The 18,448-nt window shown below is 42.3% G+C and overlaps 1 protein-coding gene across 2 annotated transcripts; it reads right to left on the reverse strand.

Annotated features, from left to right (window-relative positions):
* Positions 1–445: 445 nt before the first annotated feature.
* On the reverse strand, positions 446–6,196 carry RNASE10 (ribonuclease A family member 10 (inactive)). 2 transcript variants are annotated; one of them, XM_042252221.2, is made up of 2 exons: positions 6,088–6,196; positions 446–4,464 (listed from the first exon to the last, which is right to left on the reverse strand). In XM_042252221.2, the coding sequence occupies exon 2, from the start codon at positions 4,457–4,459 to the stop codon at positions 3,821–3,823; it is 639 nt and encodes a 212-aa protein (XP_042108155.1). In that variant the 5' UTR covers positions 4,460–4,464; positions 6,088–6,196; the 3' UTR covers positions 446–3,820. The 2 variants fall into 2 exon arrangements, with proteins under 2 accessions (XP_042108155.1, XP_042108156.1); XM_042252222.2 differs by having other exon boundaries at positions 6,080–6,196.
* Positions 6,197–18,448: the final 12,252 nt, after the last annotated feature.

The following is an 18,448-nucleotide window of genomic DNA, read 5'->3' on the forward strand; positions in this document are numbered from 1 at the left end:
AAGAATACTGGATCGTGTTGCCATTTCAGAAGGGAGGAATTTCATGATGAAAAAAATTTAGAAATGCTGAATATGACCTCTGCCTATTAGAGAGGCATAAGGCATATTAATATTAAAGGTTATGCCAACTGCATGAAAGAAACCTACTTAATTCTGTTTAACCCAGCACCTCCCAAACCATTTCAGCATCTCTATAAGCAAGAATCCTCCATTCAAATTACAGATCAGCCATTTATGAGTTGGGTGACCTTTGTCCAGGCAAACTTGGACTTTCTGAGACTGTTGCTTATTACCTGCAAAATGGAATTAATAAAATACCGCCTCCTTTCAAGACCTACATAAAACCAAGCATGGACAGCACCTGGTATACAGTGCCCAGCATACATCGGTAGTTTCTTTCCTGCTTGTCTTAAAAGAATTCACATAGAGTCCCCAGGAACATGAATTAAGCCACTCAGCTCTTTTTATTTGAATGTACAATATTTGATAGAAGTCAGAAAACTTGCTTGTCTTACATGATTCTATGTTTAATACACTTTCTATAACTTCTGAGGAGGTACTGGATAATCAGTAAGCAGGTAACCATTGATCAATAAATGTATTGAAAATTAAAAGAAATTTATAACAGAGTTGTCTTCACAAAAATGCTCATGGTCTCACTAAATGCTCAAATTAATTAAGGGCTAACTAAATAGTATATATACAGAGTTGTCTTCACAAAAATGCTCATGGTCTCACTAAATACTCAAATTAATTAAGGGCTAACTAAATAGTGTATATATAGGTCCCAATCCCTTACCTGAAACTTTTAGGGCCAATGCATTTTGAAACAGAATTTTTAGGATTTTAAAAAGCAACATTGTGTGGGTATATAAGATACATTACTTATGCATCCCTAGAAGAGTTTATCTGAGGCAGTATTCATAATCAGACATTTTGGTATTTCCTCAGTGAAATGTGTAATAGTCATTGTTGTTGATTAGTTGGTAAGCCGTGTCCGACTCTTAGCGACCCCGTGGACTGCAGCCCACCAGGCTCTTCGGTCCATGGGATTTCCCAGGCAAGAACACTGGAGTGGACTGCCATTTCCTTCACCAGGGGATTTTCCTGGTCCAGAGATCGAACCTGCCTCTCCTGTGTTGGCAGGTGGATTCTTTACCACTGAGCCAGCAGGGAAGCCCCAAAAATTACAGAGAATAAATAAAGATAATAATTATATTAACAGAGTTCAGTCAGACTTACATCTCACTGAGTTTGGGAACCACTTTGAAAGAAAACCTTTCAGTTTTCAGAGCTTTGGGAATTTAGGAACATTGGGAAAAGGTTTGAGAATCTGTTATATGGGCTAAACATATACCCTGGAAGTGCAAAGTGGGAGATACATTGAAGCCAGAAGACTTTGTGAAAGTTCTGTGAATCCGGCATCATTTGAGCTATGTGTGTGAAAGTCGCTCAGTTATGTCCGACTCTTTGTGACCCTGTGGAGTATATAGTCCATGGACTTCTCCAGGCCAGAATACTGGAGTGGGTAGCCTTTCCCTTTTCCAGGGGATCTTCCCAACCCAGGGACTGAACCCAGGTCTCCCACATTGCAGGTGAATTCTTTACCAGCTGAGCCACAAAGGAATTAATTTTCTATTTCTGATGAGTGAAGTTCCCACACCTTATCAACCCATTACACCTACCAAGCTATGTTTTCCTGCTTAAGCCACTAGGAGCCCGCAGAAGGCTTTGTAAATTGCTTTCCTGAAATAGGAAACTGAACTGAACTTCCTGAAACAGTCTCTATAGTCAGATAAAAGCCTAACCACTGAGATTTGTGTAAAGTGGAGAACGAAAGAGGGCGATAGAGGTACTCGGTGGAGTGTGGGCACGCATAAGGAGGGGAGCTGTGGGAACCTAGGAGAGGATGTAGTCTCATCTGTGCGTGGAAACATATTGGCTTCCGTTTCTTGCCAATTCCAGTCTCCTAATAGTTCACCCCACACAATGGATCCTTTGTCTTATGGTCAAGATGTCAAACTTGGAATCTTTCCCATCCCATTCCCAATCTTCAGTGTTTTTCGTTTACCTACTGGATGGCTGATTTTCTCTAATAGCCATTCTTCTTTCCTCTCTCACACCTCACTTCTTTTTTTTTTTTTTCTCCCTTGTCTTAAATCATCTTTTATCTATTTCTCCTGAAAAAGATCCTCCATCAGGAAGGGTAGAAATCTGCCTTGTCCAGGGCCTTGCTTCATGCCACTCCTCAACCCACTTCTGAAATGTCAGGGCAGCCCACAGCTGTAGACACACTTCTGCCCAACAACACTGCTCCTGAGAGGTCACTGCCAGGAGAAATGAGTCAAAGGTATAAAGGGAAATATTGAAATAGGGGAATCTGAGCAGAGACTGGAGGCAAAACATTTAAGTGGTTGCTTGCCTGTAAGAACAGGAAGGATAAGGGAAATTAGGGACTAAATGATGAAAGAATAGGAAAAGAAAAGCCAGACGGAGTAAGACAAACTTTTCCTTCCTCCAGTCTCCCATTTATGGATGTCCCTGACTCTTGAGTGTGTTACTGTCTAGAAGGCTAAAGCAGAAAAAACCCTAGGGAAAGGAAATCTCAAAATCAAGTCGCATAGTGAATCCTTATTGCCATTTTCAAAGAGCTCTTCTGTACCCCTGCCTGTCTAAATTATTTCCTGATAGATTTGAATTCAGAGGAAATAGGCTGGGGCAACCACTTACACCCTCTATTTATTCAACCCCATAGCATTTCTCCTCTGAGTAGATCCAGTCTCTTTTCTGCTGAAAATATTTTTTCACCAACTTTCTAGTTTTTCAGAACAAAAAAAGGAAAGAGGTACTGAGTAAGAATAAAATTCTCTCCAATCCCATTCATTCTACATCTACTGAGCACCTAATGTGAGCATTATTCTACTTATTGGACATAGTTTTTAAAAGACAGTTCTCTCTTCTCATCAGTCTCCTGACCCACCCTCCCTCTAAATCCCTATGCCAAACTCTTTATAAGACCAACATCTTCTTACCTGGCATGGCATGAGAGATCAGTGTTGGCTGAATGAATTTCTAAAAGGATTCAGAGAAAGAGTAGGGAGAGCCCCAAAAGAAGAGGAAAACAAGACTAGGAGAAAGTGGCTGGGGTTGAGGGAGAAACAAAGGGAGGGAAGAGAAGATGCAAAATGATAGGTAGTAAAAGATGGGAGAGAAAAGAGTTGAGAAAGGTCAGGAAAATGAATGCTGTCTTTGCCCCAGAACATGTTTGATCTCAGTCTGCACCACCATAGTGCTGTACCAAGGTGATACACCTACAACCAGGGGTCAGGAAAAGAAACTTTGTCCATATGGTTTTTCAAATACAGTCACAGGTAGTCACTTTAATTTGCATCTACAGCAGAGAAGTGCTTCCTGGGAAGCCCAGGAGGTTTATGTGAGTGCCCTAGAAGCTCATGGTGGCTAGCTGGGAAGGACATGGGTAAGGATGCATTAAACCCTTGTACTTCACACCTAAAGGCCTCCAGACCAGGGAACAGACTAATGACCAAGATCATAAAAGAGAATGTCTTATCTTTTTCCAGGACAAGGGATAGACTCCAAGAGACAGAACCTATAGAGATCAGACATCATCACCCTCTTCTGCCATGTCTAATCCCAGGAACAAAATACAAGTTGGTTGAACCCTAGGGAAAGAAGATTTATATTTCTGTATTCCTCAGAATAGTCCAGCTTCTCTTGCAGAATACTTAAGGATGAGAACAGTAAGGAAAAGGAGTGAAAGGAAGACAAAAGTGAGAAGGTGAAGAAAAGAAAAGTGACTTCACGATTTAGATGTTATCTGGACTTTCATGTCACTACAGGACATAAGAATGTACTTTTCAAGAATAAAAGTTACATAATTACAGTGAGGAATCACTTGGCCTGATTTGGATAACTTGCAGAATGTCAAATCAAAAGGACGGGGGCTTTTGTGGCATTTGCCTTCCTTGAGATCACAGGCAACAGCAGGACTCTTACAGACAGCTTTGACTGTATCTGGTTCCTCATGGATAAATACGTACTGGGGTATGCAAGGGTGGTCTTTTGACTTCAAATTCGGTGCCATCAGGGCATTGCATTCCCTATCCATCATATCAGATCTAAGATAGTGTTTGTTGCTCTGTGAAAGAACCTCAGCTCTGAGCATCCTGTCTCCTCCAACGTCATCTTCATTGACGATGGTGTCTTCGGGTGGCACCACTTTGTTGCTAACCAGCAAGGTTTCTGTGCTTTGGCTGTCTAGTCCCTCCTTGGTAGCCTCAGCTTTGTCCTGTGAGTCACTGGACAGAAACTCATCCAGTAGCTGATCACTTTCCTCCAGGACAGCTGCGGCCATCTGGAGTCCCAAGCCGAGGCCCACCCCTAGGCCCAGCAGCAGCAGCAACATCATGAAAAAGATCTGCACCAGAGTCAGCTTCATTTTGCCTGGTGGGAAGAAGGGAAACAGAGGACTGACTTTGAGATGAAACTTGGCTCCATTAGAGATCCTAAACTCCCCGAAACCCCGAGAGCATAGTCTTTGGGGTCTTCTCCTCCCCCTTCTCCACATTACCCATCCCTTACCCAAGGCCGAGACCCTTTCTCACTCTTTTCCCATTCTCCTGCCCTCTCGTTCATTCCTTGTTGCTGTGGAATAATATGTGGATCCTGCAGTACTGCAAGATGACCAGGGAAGCTGTTCTGTAATTGGTTCACATATGCGGAATCAGGGGGGAAGGTGGACATCAACTGACTTTTAAACAGAAATTAGTTCCAAGTCACCAAAAAGAATAGGTAAAAAGACAAATACAGTGTCACTTTTTCCTTGAGAGAAATTCTTGTAGTAACTCTTATTCTCAATAAAGGACTAGAATTACCATAGGAGACCAGCTCCCTATTTTTTTTCCCAAATTTATTTTTGCTCATTCAAGTATTTATTATTCTCCCAGCTACCCACCTTCCCCGCAAAAGATCAAAAGGAATAGAAAAAGTACTATAGTTCATTTTCACTCCTAAGTTGAGGCTGATGGGGAAGGGCGATTGGGCAGGGGACAGTGTGGGGAGGGAGCCAAATTTCCCCTTGCTAAAACTGCATCTTGTCAAGCCAAGTCTTTTCGACTATTATAGATCTCTTAGCACGTGGGTATTTCCTGCTACGTGGGTATTTCCTGATGATTAGTTTTTATACTCTTTAAGGAGGATAGGGACTAAGAATGAAACCAAAATAAACCAAACAAATGAGCATCTGAGTTCCCCTACTAATAAGGATCCTAAAGAGGCTGAGAGAAGGAGTGTGTACCTTTGTCCTGCTATGCCAGCTTCATGCTCCTATCAAAGACAGACCATCTCTACCAGAAAAAAATCATTGCTATAAAAAACATTTTGGGGACAATTGATAATATAAGAATATTGTCAATGGAGTAGATAGGAGTGCTATGTCAGTGTTTGATATGTGGAATTTGAAATTTATACTACAGTTGTCAAAGAGCTTATCTTTGTTCTTAGAAAATTAATCCTAAAATATTGCTCAGGGGCATGATACAAGCAACTTACTCTCCAAGATTCAAAATAAAGATCATATGGGGAATTCCCTGGCTGTCCAGTGGTTAAGACTCCATGGTCTCACTGCATAGGGCCTGAGTTCAACCTCTGGTTGGGGGAACTAAGATCCCATAAGCCAGGTAGTGTGGCCAAAAAAAAAAGGTAGATCATATATATGTCTGTGCATGTGTGTTTACAGAAAAAGAAAGAAAAATGGTTTAATGAGGGAAAGAACAATTTTAAATATCGTGACTGGACAAAGGGTATTTAGGAGTTCCTTGTATTATTGTTGTAACTTTTCTGTAAAGTTACAAATATTAAAAATAATTTTTTTTAACCATGATGCACAGCTTATGGGATCTTAGTTCCCCAACCAGGGATCAAACCCAAACCTTCCACAGCAAAAGCATGAAGTCCTATTCACTGGACTACGAGGGAATTCCCTTCAAATATTTTTAATTTTTAAAAAAGAGAATTTCTCATGTTTTTCCCTGGAGTGCCTAACGACACTGTGACTTACCTACATACCTAGATAGCTTCAGAAATGCGTGTGTCTTCTTGGTTTCCAATTTTGCCCCTCCCAGGTTTTCCTTTTCTCGGAAAAATACCCTGGATGCTGGTCTGGAGAAAAATGGTTATCCTCTTGTGGTTCCTGTGCTCTTAAACCCAGACTTACTTCCTACACCCATTTCCACTCCCACTCCCCCTACCCAGCACTGAATAAACACACAGCCAATTGTCCTTTCTGCTCCCACGAACACTTTGAAGTAAGGCCACTTGGATATTGAAACAGATCCAGACATCCAAGACAGGAAATATCTCCAGTCTGGAAAACTGCAAATGGTTTTATTTACCCAATCAATTGTTCCACTTCTGAGTTATACCCTCTATCCTGTTGTTCATAGCAGCCTGACCTTGCCCTTAAATTTCAGTCATTTCCTTATATTTTCTACATGTATTTCCTTTCAACTTTCCCTGTCATTTCTGAAATCTCAGAATCTTTGGACTGTATTTGGTTCCTCCCTCCAACATGGCTATTTTGCTTTTTGCATTTTAGAACTGTATCATGACTTCATGAGATTTGGCTATTTGAGTCAATGATGATTGTTTACCTGTCTTTATCTATGAAGCCTATCCCAGCACTCCATTCTCCAATTCCTGTTTCCAATCCTCAGCCAATAAATTCATGTCAGGTTTTAGAAACCTGATGATTTAGTCCTAAATAAGAGAGTATCCATAGCAGCTATCAGTCCCTATAGCCTTGGTGAATAAAGTCAAGAGGTTACAGTGTTGATTCTACTCATTTCTTTAGCTGAAAGTGACATCATGAGATATTTTTAAAGCATCCTGGAGCTCATTAAAGAGGCATGAAAATCCTCTTTAGACATAGAGAACTTTAGGAGGATGATTTGCTGTCTTTCAGGCAGGAGTTCTCAAATGGTGGTCTAGGAACAGCTTCTGTGATCTGCAAAGTTTATCAGGCTGAATTCTACACTGCCAATGTTGATTCACAACAACAGTAATAACAGCGTGCATGCTTAGTCGCTCAGTCATGTCTGACTCTTTTCAACACTTTGGACTGCAACCTGCCAGGCTCCTCCGTCCATGGGATTTTTCAGGCAAGAATACTGGAGTGGGTTGCCATTTCCTTCTCTAAGGGATCTTCCTGACCCAGGGATCTAACCCAGGTCTCCTGTCACTATTGCAGGCAGATTCTTTACCCACTTAGCCATGGGGGAAGACTAATAATAACAGCAACGAACTGTTATGGAGCAGTTACTTCATGATGGGCACTTACTGCATTTCACCCTCCCAATTTGCTCATGCTATCTGTCTTTGGTGTCTGTTCCGCCCTTTCATTCTGACATGAAGGCGGAGTAAAGGTGCTTCTGCTGAGCCCAATAGCTGTCTGCAGTCAGCAGGGATAAAACATCCAACTTTATACACCATTTGTTTCTTTATGAATGTTAACTCATGTCAGACTCTTTGCGACCTTATGGACTGTAGCCTGCCAGGCTCCTGTATCCATAGGATTCTCCAGGCAAGAATACTGAGGTACATTGCCATGCTCTGCCCCAGGGGATATTCTCCTTCCAGGGATCGAACCCACATCTCCTGCGTTAGCAGGTGGATTCTTTACCGCTGAGCTATTGGAAAAGCCCCCTGCTTCTTTATAATTGGTTACTATTAGGGATTTGATGGAGAAGGAAATGGCAACCCACTCCAGTGTTCTTGCCTGGAGAATCCCAGGGACAGAGGAGCCTGGTAGGCTGCCATCTATGGGGTCGCACAGAGTCGGACACAGCTGAAGTGACTTAGCAGCAGCAGCAGCAGGGATTTGAGGGAGAAGGCAATGGCACCCCACTCCAGTACTCTTGCCTGGAAAATCCCATGGATGGAGGAGCCTGGTGGGCTGCAGTCCATGGGTCTGCAAAGAGTCGGACACAACTGAGCGACTTCACTTTCAGTTTTCACTTTCATGTATTGGAGAAGGAAATGGCAACCCACTCCAGTGTTCTTGCCTGGAGAATCCCAGGGACAGAGGAGCCTGGTGGGCTGCCGTCTATGGGGTCGCACAGAGTTGGACACGACTGAAGCGACTTAGCGACTGAAGCGACTTAGCAGCAGCAGCAGCAGCATCAGCAGGGATTTGCGGGAGAAGGAAATGGCAACCCACTCCAGTATTCTTGCCTGGAGAATCCCAGGGACAGAGGAGCCTGGTGGGCTGCCGACTGAAGCAACTTAGGAGCAGCAGCATTAGGGATTTGAAATTGACCCTTGATTCTATATGAAGAAAAGATCTATGTCTGTGGTCTAAGTATGACCGTTAGGCTGGACAGGTTTTTAAACTTTATTTAATTTTTTTATTTTGGGGGCTGGGCTGGGTCTTCCTTGCTGTGCAGGCTTTTCCTTAGTTGCGATGAGCAAGGGCTACTCTCTAGCTGTAGTGCATCAGCTTCTCATTGTAGTTATCTTCTCTTGTTGCAGAACACAGGGCTCTAGGCCTGTGGGACTCAGTAGTTGCAGCTCGTGGGCTCAGTAATTGCAGCTCCTGGGCTCTAGAGCAGAAGCTCAATAGTTGTGGCACACAGGCTTAGCTCCACAGAATGTGGGATCTTCCCAGATCAGGAATCAAACCTGCGTCTCCTGTATTGGCAGGCAGATTCTTTATCACTGAGCCACAAGGGAAACCCTGGATAGGTTTTTATTCTTGTTTTTCCCTTTTCTAGGCTACAGTTTTCACATCTCCTGTAGCTCTTCATAGGGATGACATAAATACTATGCAATGCACTGCATGTAAAAGGGTAAATGTGTTAGCTTTTGTTATAATAGTTACGGACTGCTGCTGCTGCTGCTGCTAAGTCGCATCAGTCGTGTCCGACTCCGTTCGACCCCATAGATGGCAGCCCACCAGGCTCCCCTGTCCTTGGGATTCTCCAGGCAAGAACATTGGAGTGGGTTGCCATTTCCTTCTCCAATGTGTGAAAGTGAAAAGTGAAAGTGAGGTCGCTCAGTCATGTACTGACTATGGTGGAGGCAATGAAGATGATGGCGACCTCCTTCAAAAGGTCCCATGTACACACTGCTGCACTCAGTGCCCCTGACCCTGCAGCCGGCCACCGCCAGCCCACACCTCCACTGAAGACTCCTGGGGACTCACGGGCAAGTCTGGGTCAGTCTCTTGTGGGGTCACTGCTTCTTTCTCTTGGGTCGTGGTGCACAGAAGGTTCTGTTTGTGCCCTCTGAGAATCTGATCACAATCACAGAAAACTAACCAAACTGATCACATGGACCACAGCCTTGTCTAACTCAGTGAAGCTATGGGTCAAGTCATGTAGGGCCACCCCAGACGGAAGGGTCATGGCGGCGAGTTTTGACAAAATGTGGTCCACTGGAGAAGGGAATGGCAAACCACTTCAGTATTCTTGCCTTGAGAACCCCATGAACAGTGTGAAAGGCAAAACAATAGGATACTGAAAGGGGAATTCCCCAGGTTGGTAGGTGCCCAATATGCTACTGGAGATCAGTGCAGAAATAATTCCAGAAAGAATGAAGAGATGGAGCCAAAGCAAAAACAACACCCAGTTGTGGGTGTGACTGGTGATCGAAGTAAAGTTTGATGCTGTAAAGAGCAATATAGCATAGGAACCTGGAATGTTAGGTCCATGAATCAAGGAAAATTGAAAGGGGTCAAACAGGAGATGGCAAGAGTGAACATTAACATTTTAGGAACCAGCGAACTAAAATGGACTGGAATGGGTGAATTTAACTCAGATGACCATTATATATACTACTGTGGGCAAGAATCCCTTAGTAGAAATGGAGTAGCCCTCATAGTCAACAAGAGTCCAAAATGCAGTACTTGGATGCAATCTCAAAAATAACAGAATGATCTCCGTTTGTTTCCAAGGCAAACCATTCAATATCACAAGTCTATGCCCCGGCCAGTAATGCTGAAGAAACTCAAGTTGAACGGTTCCATGAAGACTACAAGACATAAGCATAGGACTAGGTATATAAAGCCATGAGGCTGGAGAAGACTGAGTGTCAGGAGAAGGTCGATGTTCTACTTTGTTGCTTTTTTTTTTTTTTAAAGACAGGAAAAATAACAGTTTGCTTATTGATAATAAAGACCAAGCAGAGAGGAAAAACTGATAAGGCAGGAGAGAAAGCAAAGAATTATTAGAGCAATGATTCTGAGTGCTCAGACTCTGAAGGCGCCTTGCCTGGGTTTATGAGTGTAAATGTGTTATTTTATCTGTGAATTACACTACAGGATAGTAAATGGGGCATACCACATGTTTTGCTATGAAAGATTGGATCTGGTGATATAGTTGAGAACCACTGGTTTACAAGAATTAGTGGTGGTCAGGGTTGTTTCTCCACTGTGGACAAGGGAATTTCCGCCTCATTTTTCAGTTGCAAGTGTTACTCTTTAGTGATAATTGGCTGCATATAAGAATCCAGGTCAGCCCTGGGCTGGAAGATTTCCAGTTGTGAGGAGTTTCTTAGGATGGGAGACAGAAACAAAAGAAGGGAAAGAATGCTAAACAATGTCTTACTAATAAGGAATCTAACTCTGTGTGCCAAATAAATATTAGCTTTTTTTTCCTAGAGTTTTTGTCACTCACACACTCTCCAGATACACAAAAGTCTTGGTTTGAGGGGGGTCATTTTTTTCAGAACTGGAAAGATTATTTGAGATGACCTGATATCTAAACACAGACCTTCATTAGATCCCAGAGTGCTCAAACGTGTGCAGAACTTAGCATCCGTTTACCCTAACCCACAGAACACAATGAGGTCTGGTCTACTAACGGTATTTGGCAAATATCTTGCTAGTGAATACTTCCTTATTATATTATGTAGCGTAGTTCTTACAGAAATGATTCTAGAGGTTATGCTCTGCTCAAGCGTGGCCAGCTGAGGGGACAAGTAGACAGTGAAACCTAACACATGCTCTGCTTGACAAACTGTACAAACTGGAAGAGAATTGACATCCCTGAGAGGAAGTGACTTTTCTTCCAGTTCATGCAAATGTGGTGATAAGGTTCTTTTCTGCCTGAGCCACCAGGGAAGCCGTTAGGTTTTCTGGAGACCGAAATAGATAGCTTTGCATTTTGGCTCGGAAATGACTTCATATGACCCTTACAACTTTTTCACAAAGCCAGAAGCTCTAGAATTTCTTCCTTCCTTCCCCCTCGCCCCCTCTCTTTCTTTCTTCCACCAAGGACTTCCCTGGCGGTCCAGCGGTTGAGACCCCTTACTTCCACTAGTGGGCATGGGGTCGGATTTCTGGTCAGAGAACTAGGATCCCTCATGCTGCCCAGTGAGGTGCAGCAAAAAATAGAAAAACAAAAAACCGAGGCCACATTGGTAGTGGGTGGCAGGGTGGAAGAACAGGAACGGGACCCAGATCTAACGACTCCCACAGATTGTTCTTTCTCCTACACTATCCTCCTTGCCCCTGATAGTTTGTTCCAGCTGAAGTCATTTCCTCATGGATCTAGAGAACAATCAGTTACCACTGATGCCCAAAACTATCTTGCAAATGTAAGATAGATATTTTCAGCTATTGTTGAGAATCGTAACAGTTCACATTTGTAAAATGTGATACACAGACTGGCTTGCAATTTGTAGAACCCAGCCCTTCTAACCTCTGCCAGATCTTTCACTCTTATAATTCTTTTATCCCCCTCTAATCACTGCAATTCTTAGATATCAATCACTCTAATTCTTGCCTGGAGAATTCCATGGACAGAGAAGCCTGGTGGGCTACAGTCTATGGGGTTGCAAAGAGTCGGACACGACTGAGCGACTTCACTTCACTTCACTTCAATCACTGCAACGCTCCTAATTCAGGCTTTTACCTCTTCAGGTCCTGACTAGGCCTTGGACCATTTGGTAGATGACCCTATGGGGATTTTATTGCACCATGTCTTGTTCTTTCTAAATGAGTGACTTTGGCAGCTTCATGACATTGGAGGAGTTTTGTTAATAACATATGATCCATGAATGAGCCCACAACCTGATACAACAGGAACTTTCAGAACCAACAAAGTCTAAATAATGAGCTCCCCCAAATCACGTCCGACCTTTGACTCCGCTATCCAAGCTCTCTGTCCTCTCACGGCCTACACCTTTGCTACACCTTTAGGAAAGATGCCAGCTCACTGACATGCTGGATTGTATTCTGTACAAAAATTACACTCATCCATTTTTATCAATCAATGTACCATTCACTGACTTCTTTGAAACAGGTTGACAATTATCTTTTGAGACATTTTATATAGCATTAAAAAAAAATGATTTATTAACTGGTTTTGCATGCCAAAGAAGCACATAAGTTTCCCTGTAAGTTACACTACAGTAAGTCCCCTACATACAATCCTTCAAGTTGTGAGCTTTCAAAGAGGTGAACGTGTGTTTGTATGTGCAATCACGTAAGTTAGTTCACTTGTCTGGTGTACACTGCCATGTGCATACATCCTCTAGAAGTGGTTGTGCTTTTGTGTACTTTACTGTACAGAGTACAGCAGTACAGAATCTTTCAAGCCCGGGATGTCCGAAAGCAAATGTAAAAGCAGAAGTAATGTAGTCGGTACTGCTAAGAAGCACCAAGCAATGGTGGAACTTGCTGGCCAACACAGGGAGCTAACTAATGAAGACCTGATGGAACTGGAGGCCCAGAGAAAGGATGAAGAGAGACAAAAGGAAGAAGTGACTGAAGAATCGAAGAGTTTTACAACACAGGAAATGGCAAGGAGATTTTCTCTATTTGAGGAGGCACAGGACCAGAACATAGAACAATATAGGAAGGTTGCAGCAGGCATTCATAATACAATCCAGGGCTATTGTGTCATCTGTGACGAGAAATAAAGGGCAACTACCAGACATCACTGGATTGTTTTTGCAAGAGGGTGGATAGAAGTGAAGGCTTCTTTCATGGCTCAAAGGTAAAGAATCTGCTTGCAATGCAGGAAACACAGGCAGAGTTCAATCCTTGAGTCAGGAAGATCCCCTGGAGGAGGGCATGACAACCACTCCAAGATTCTTGGTGGGAAAATCCCATGAACAGAGGAGACTGGCAGGGTACAGTCCATAGAGTTGCAAAGAGCTGGACATGACTGAAGTGCCTGACCATGAGCATGACGAGACAGAATTGAATGCAGCAGGGAAGCAGAACCTGTGCCATCAGCGTCAGGCATGAGTGAAATTGCAGCTTGCCCTCTGTCTCCTTTGCTGATGATCCTTCAGCTCTACCATCTCACCCCTCTTCTCTCTCCTCCAGTCAGTAACTCTTCTTGCTTGTTCATTGGAGCCAGCATCTGTATGCCAGCTGTTGTACTGTACTACTGTACTTTTTAAGATACTGTACTGCAAGATTAAAAATGCTTTCATTTTGTGTGTGTTCATTTTTCGTATATTACTTGTGTAAAAACTAATATAAAAAAACCAGCCCATGGGGTCGCAAAGAGTTGAACATGGTTGAGCGACCTTTACTTCACTTCACATGTCCACGGATGCAGAAACCAGGAATACGGAAGGCCAGTTGTACGGCGCCATTCTATGCCTACAAGGGACTTGAGCATCCCTGGATTTTTATATTCATGGGGGTCCTGGAACAAATCCCCTGTGGATACTAAGAGATAACAGTACAGGTTTTAAATTAACACCACTTAGGCATCTTTCATACCAAACCAGTGAACTGAGTCAGGATTTCTAGAATTCTTTTTGGTCAAAAAGCAGATAGCTTCTGAGACTGCTGACTCAAGAGTCAACAACACAAGAATTAGCTGTATAAGACCAAATGAACTAACAGGGAACATTTGTGGTTATTTGTTAGGAATATTGTTTTAATGTTCTACATTAATGTTAATGTTTTAATGTTCTATTCTGAATATATTAACATAAATAAGGCTTTTTTCTTTCTTCTTAAACTCTCGGTAAGCCAAAGAAAACTATTAGACTCTGCTTTTTTTAACTGAAATAAACATTTAAAGATAATATTTAATTCTAGCTGACCCACACACTTGAGCCATAAATTTTCCAAATCTCCTTACTTTTCTTGGCAATATAGCTATTTGCATAGATTCGGTAAGAATCTGCCCTCTTTTTTACTGAAATATAAGAAAAAAATCAGTTATGCAACCAAGACCTTGTCCAGATATCACTTCTGACAATAATGTTCATTTAATCTGTATGATGAAATCATATTTACAAAGTCTTCTCAGGGAACTCATCTAGGACCTGGCTTATCAGGTCCCAGGTTTGCAGGAGGTAGGAAGACCACTTACTGGCCACGAACTTTAAGAAATCATAAGAACCTTGAGAAGAAAGGGATTTACCCAAATTTATATGTACTATGGGTAAAATCTGGTAGAAAGAGTTTCCTAGGATCAGGCTTGGTTTTTCTAAATTCAAGATAGCAAATAATAGAGCCTTTTGAAAGTCCAATCTGAAATTCTTTATGGAAAATTCCAGAAGAAAATACTTTTGTGGCCTTATCAGTAAATAAAATTCTAGATTTATAAAGAAGACTTAAGGAACCTATATGATAAATTAACACTCTTGCTGCACCTGCACAAATAATCAGGCCAAACCAACCGTCTTGCCCTTTTGCTTTTTATATTTTCCAGTAAACTGAGAGTTTCTTAGTCTATCTGTCTTCTTTTCTCAGTGCCTAGCCCAGTGTCTGGCATAAAGAAGGTAATTAACATTATTTATTAGAAAAATCAATATCAGGGGACTTTCCTAAGTGATCCAGTGGTTAAGACTCTGCACTTCCACTGCAGAAGGCATGCGTTGGATCCCTGATCAGGAAACTAAGATTTTACATACCACTTGGTGTGGTCAAAAAAACAAAAAGATCGAGTTATGAAATTGTATTTGCACCTGATTTCAACTGCGAAGCAGTCAGGAACACTAGGGAGGCTGGGCGAGGAGCTGTCCACACCTGATTCTCCAATCCCACCTTTAACTCAGGGAGAAGGTGAGTCCTAAAAACAAACTCATAATTAGCATTAAAAATACTTTAGGAATAAACAAGCACATAGTCAAAAAATAAAATGAAAGGAGAAATGAAACAAGACAGGCAAAACTCTGATTATTGTTGAAGTTGTGTGTGGTGGGCACTTGAAAACTAATCATACTTTTTCATAATAAAGTTTTTTTTAAATTACCTTGAAGGAAAAGGAAAGGGTAACAAGGAAATCTGAGGGCTTCGTGTGGGAGGAAGTAAGCTCAGGCAGTTTTTCTGTTCTGTTTAGGGTTTTCTTCATATAATATTCAAACTACTCTGAGTCACCTCTGCTTTGCCCTGCTAACAGCTGGCGGGTGGGGTTAGGAGGAGATATGCAAAATGTCAGAGGTTTCAGGGAAACTTGAGCTCTGGGAGGAAGTGCTCAAGTGGCCTTGAGTCAGCCCTGAGTACTGGTAAGATTCGCTCCACAAGGGCCTTTGGCTAAGCCAGGTCAGATCTGAAATGGCCAGTGGCCAGATATTGCCCTGAGCAAAATAGGAATGGAGTGCTCTAAAGTCTAAGAACAAGGCAGGGGAGAGGCGGAGATGTTTGTTGGCCGAATCAGTGCCAGAGGCCAGGAGAGAGAAGAGGAAAGGTAGGGGGCACTGCGCCCTCTAATTGTCATTCCCTACCTCAACAGAGGGAATCTGGAGGCAGTGGAGCCCTAGGAGAAGGAAAGCAGGAAAAAGAACGGAAGTTGTCCATTTGCATTAGACTACAAACATTCCTTGGGTTTAAAGTCAGTATCAACTTAGCCAACACAACATTGTAAATCAATTATACTCCAAGAAAAATGAATTTGAAAAAATTTAAAAAATAAAAAAATAAAGTCAATATCAACTTAGTGTGATTTCCTTTAACAAGGTACACTGCCACTGAGAGATGAAATAATAACCAACATTTATGAAGTGCTGATTAAATGCCAGGGAATTTCCTTAAGCACTTTATTTACAGTCTCTCATCTAATACTGTGAGGTAACTGATAATATATCCTCATTTTATAAATGTGAAAACAAAGCATTAGGAACTTTCAATGAAATATTCAAGATCATAGAGCTAGGAAATGACAAGGACAGCATTTGGACTTGGATCTGACTAAAAAATGATGTTCTTGGAAGTTCTAAGATAGACAGAAGAAGCATGGAGATAGACCCTCAGGTCAGGGGGGCATTCTTGTCAATTCCTGTGGTGCATAGCGGTGCTAGACACTAAGAGTGAGAGAGAAAAAACACTAGGAAAGAAATGTGCGGTATGTTTGTCTCTTGGCAGGAAGGTGACCATTTGTGAAATGGCTGGAAGGTAATTGTAACACAATTCTTCTACAACGGCCACAGAATAGTGAAACAGTAAACTTCACAGAGAAAGGACCAGTCTTCAAACAAATGTCACTGTGTGGTGTTTCAGCTTGAGGCAGCCGTCAACCAAGTTTTAGTGGAACCACACTTATGTCAAATAGTAAAAAAGCCTCTGAAGTCAAAAGAAGATATACCAGTTAAACTGGTGGCTTCTTAGGACTTCTCTGGCAGTCCAGTGGTTAAGACTTTGGGCTTCCTCGGCAGGCATCACAGTTTCAGTCCCTGGGTGGGGTACTAAGGTACTGCACGCTATGTTGTTGTTTAGTCACTAAGTCGTGTCTGACTCTTTGTGTCCCCAAGGACTGCAGCACACCAGGCTTCCCTGTCCTTCACTAGCTCCCAGATAGTTTGCTCAGATTCGTGCCCATTGAGTCAGTGATGTTATCTAACCATCTTATCCTCTGCCACCCCCTTCTCCTTTTGCCTTCAATCTTTCCCAGCATCAGGGTCTTTTCCAGCTCTTCACATCAGATAGCCAAAGTATTGGAGCTTCAGCATCAGTCGTTCCAATGAATATTCAGGATTGAGTTCCTTTAAGATTGACTGGTCTGATCTCCTTACAGTCCAGGAGATGCCATGTGGTACTACCAAAACAACATCAACAACCACAATCATAAACTGGTGGCTTCGAATCTTTTAATCACCAAAGACCATGTTATTACTCCCAGACCTCTTGCATTCTGATAAGCTACACTTGTTAAGCTACAATGATTTCTCTGGCTTAGACCGAGGTGAGTTAACAAAAGCATCCAGCAGAGCCAGATGGCCACACAGGCAGGGCTTCAGGTGGTGGAGGCAGCGAAATGACCCAAGTCACACTGGGTTCATCCTCAACTCACAGGTCCATGTTTGATTCTGTCTGTGCTTCTGGAAGTTTTCAGTCTCACAGGACTGATTCACACCAACCAATCCCAAAGTAGAACAATAAACAAGAGCTACATTGAGAAATTTGTGTAGTGAGAAATGAGTCTGCCTCAATATTTTCTCCCTGACTTCAGTGGGAAAGCAAACCAGGAACAGATGTTTGCTTGGTGAGCAGGGGTGGGGAGTAGTGTTGAGGTTCATTCAGGCAAGGATGAGGGTGAGGAAATATTTCTCACTCAGAATTAATGACAGAGCCAGCGTCCCACCCTTGACCAGTAGTGACTTACAAGGAAGCAGTTCCCCAAATTTAGAATTTCCCTTTCTAATCTCTAAGCTTCTCAATCTCCTCCTTAAAATACATTAGTATGCTTGTTGGTTGGCATTCTTTTAAACTCCACCTATTTCAAGGCAGGATTAAAGGTAGCTTACAAAACTATCCACAATAAATGCAACACAAATCAAATTTGGGTAGGAGTAAAAAGGCAGGATACACTTTGACTGATTATATTTTTAGTTGTGAGGATGCTAAAATCACTGTACTCCCCTAAGCCTGCATTTTGGTCCCCAAACTGGAATCTGTGAAGTGGGCCACCCTTACTCCACTGATTGGAAATTTCGGTAGTTTGCTTTTACAAATGGTGGGGTCAAAGGAAGAAAAACACACAAACTAAAAGTTGCAAGCTGTGTTTTATTCAGCGAACCTATTGAGGACTATAGCCCAGGAGACAGCCTCTCAGATAGCTCTGAGGAATTGTTCCCAGGAAGTAAGGGAGGGGCTGGGGTATATAGAGATTTTTGCTGAAAAACAAACAAACAAACAAACAAACTGTAGTAGTACATCCAAAGATTACTGCTAATCACAAAAACAGACATCTTGGGTTAATGACTTTAGTTCTTTTCATGTATGGGTAGATAAACTGTCTAGGGCTCACTGAAATTGCTCCTTAGATATGCATCTTAACTATCTAGGGCTGGTATCCTGTACTTTTCCATCTTGAATTCCTCTCAGGGGTATAGCCCAGCTGTGGTGTCAGGGTGGTTGCACTGACTTGGCGGTGGCAACATTTGCTTTTTACTGGAATGGCAGGCGATGTTCTTTTTCCACAGTGGCTACTCTTTACCAATGACAGATCTAACCTGATTTAAT

The sequence above is a fragment of the Ovis aries genome, chromosome 7 (assembly GCF_016772045.2).
Source record: "Ovis aries strain OAR_USU_Benz2616 breed Rambouillet chromosome 7, ARS-UI_Ramb_v3.0, whole genome shotgun sequence".
Lineage (NCBI taxonomy): Eukaryota > Metazoa > Chordata > Mammalia > Artiodactyla > Bovidae > Ovis > Ovis aries.

Excerpts from the sequence above, each read along its gene's own strand:
- RNASE10 (XM_042252221.2), bottom strand. The coding sequence starts at position 4,459 with ATGAAGCTGACTCTGGTGCAGATCTTTTTCATGATGTTGCTGCTGCTG.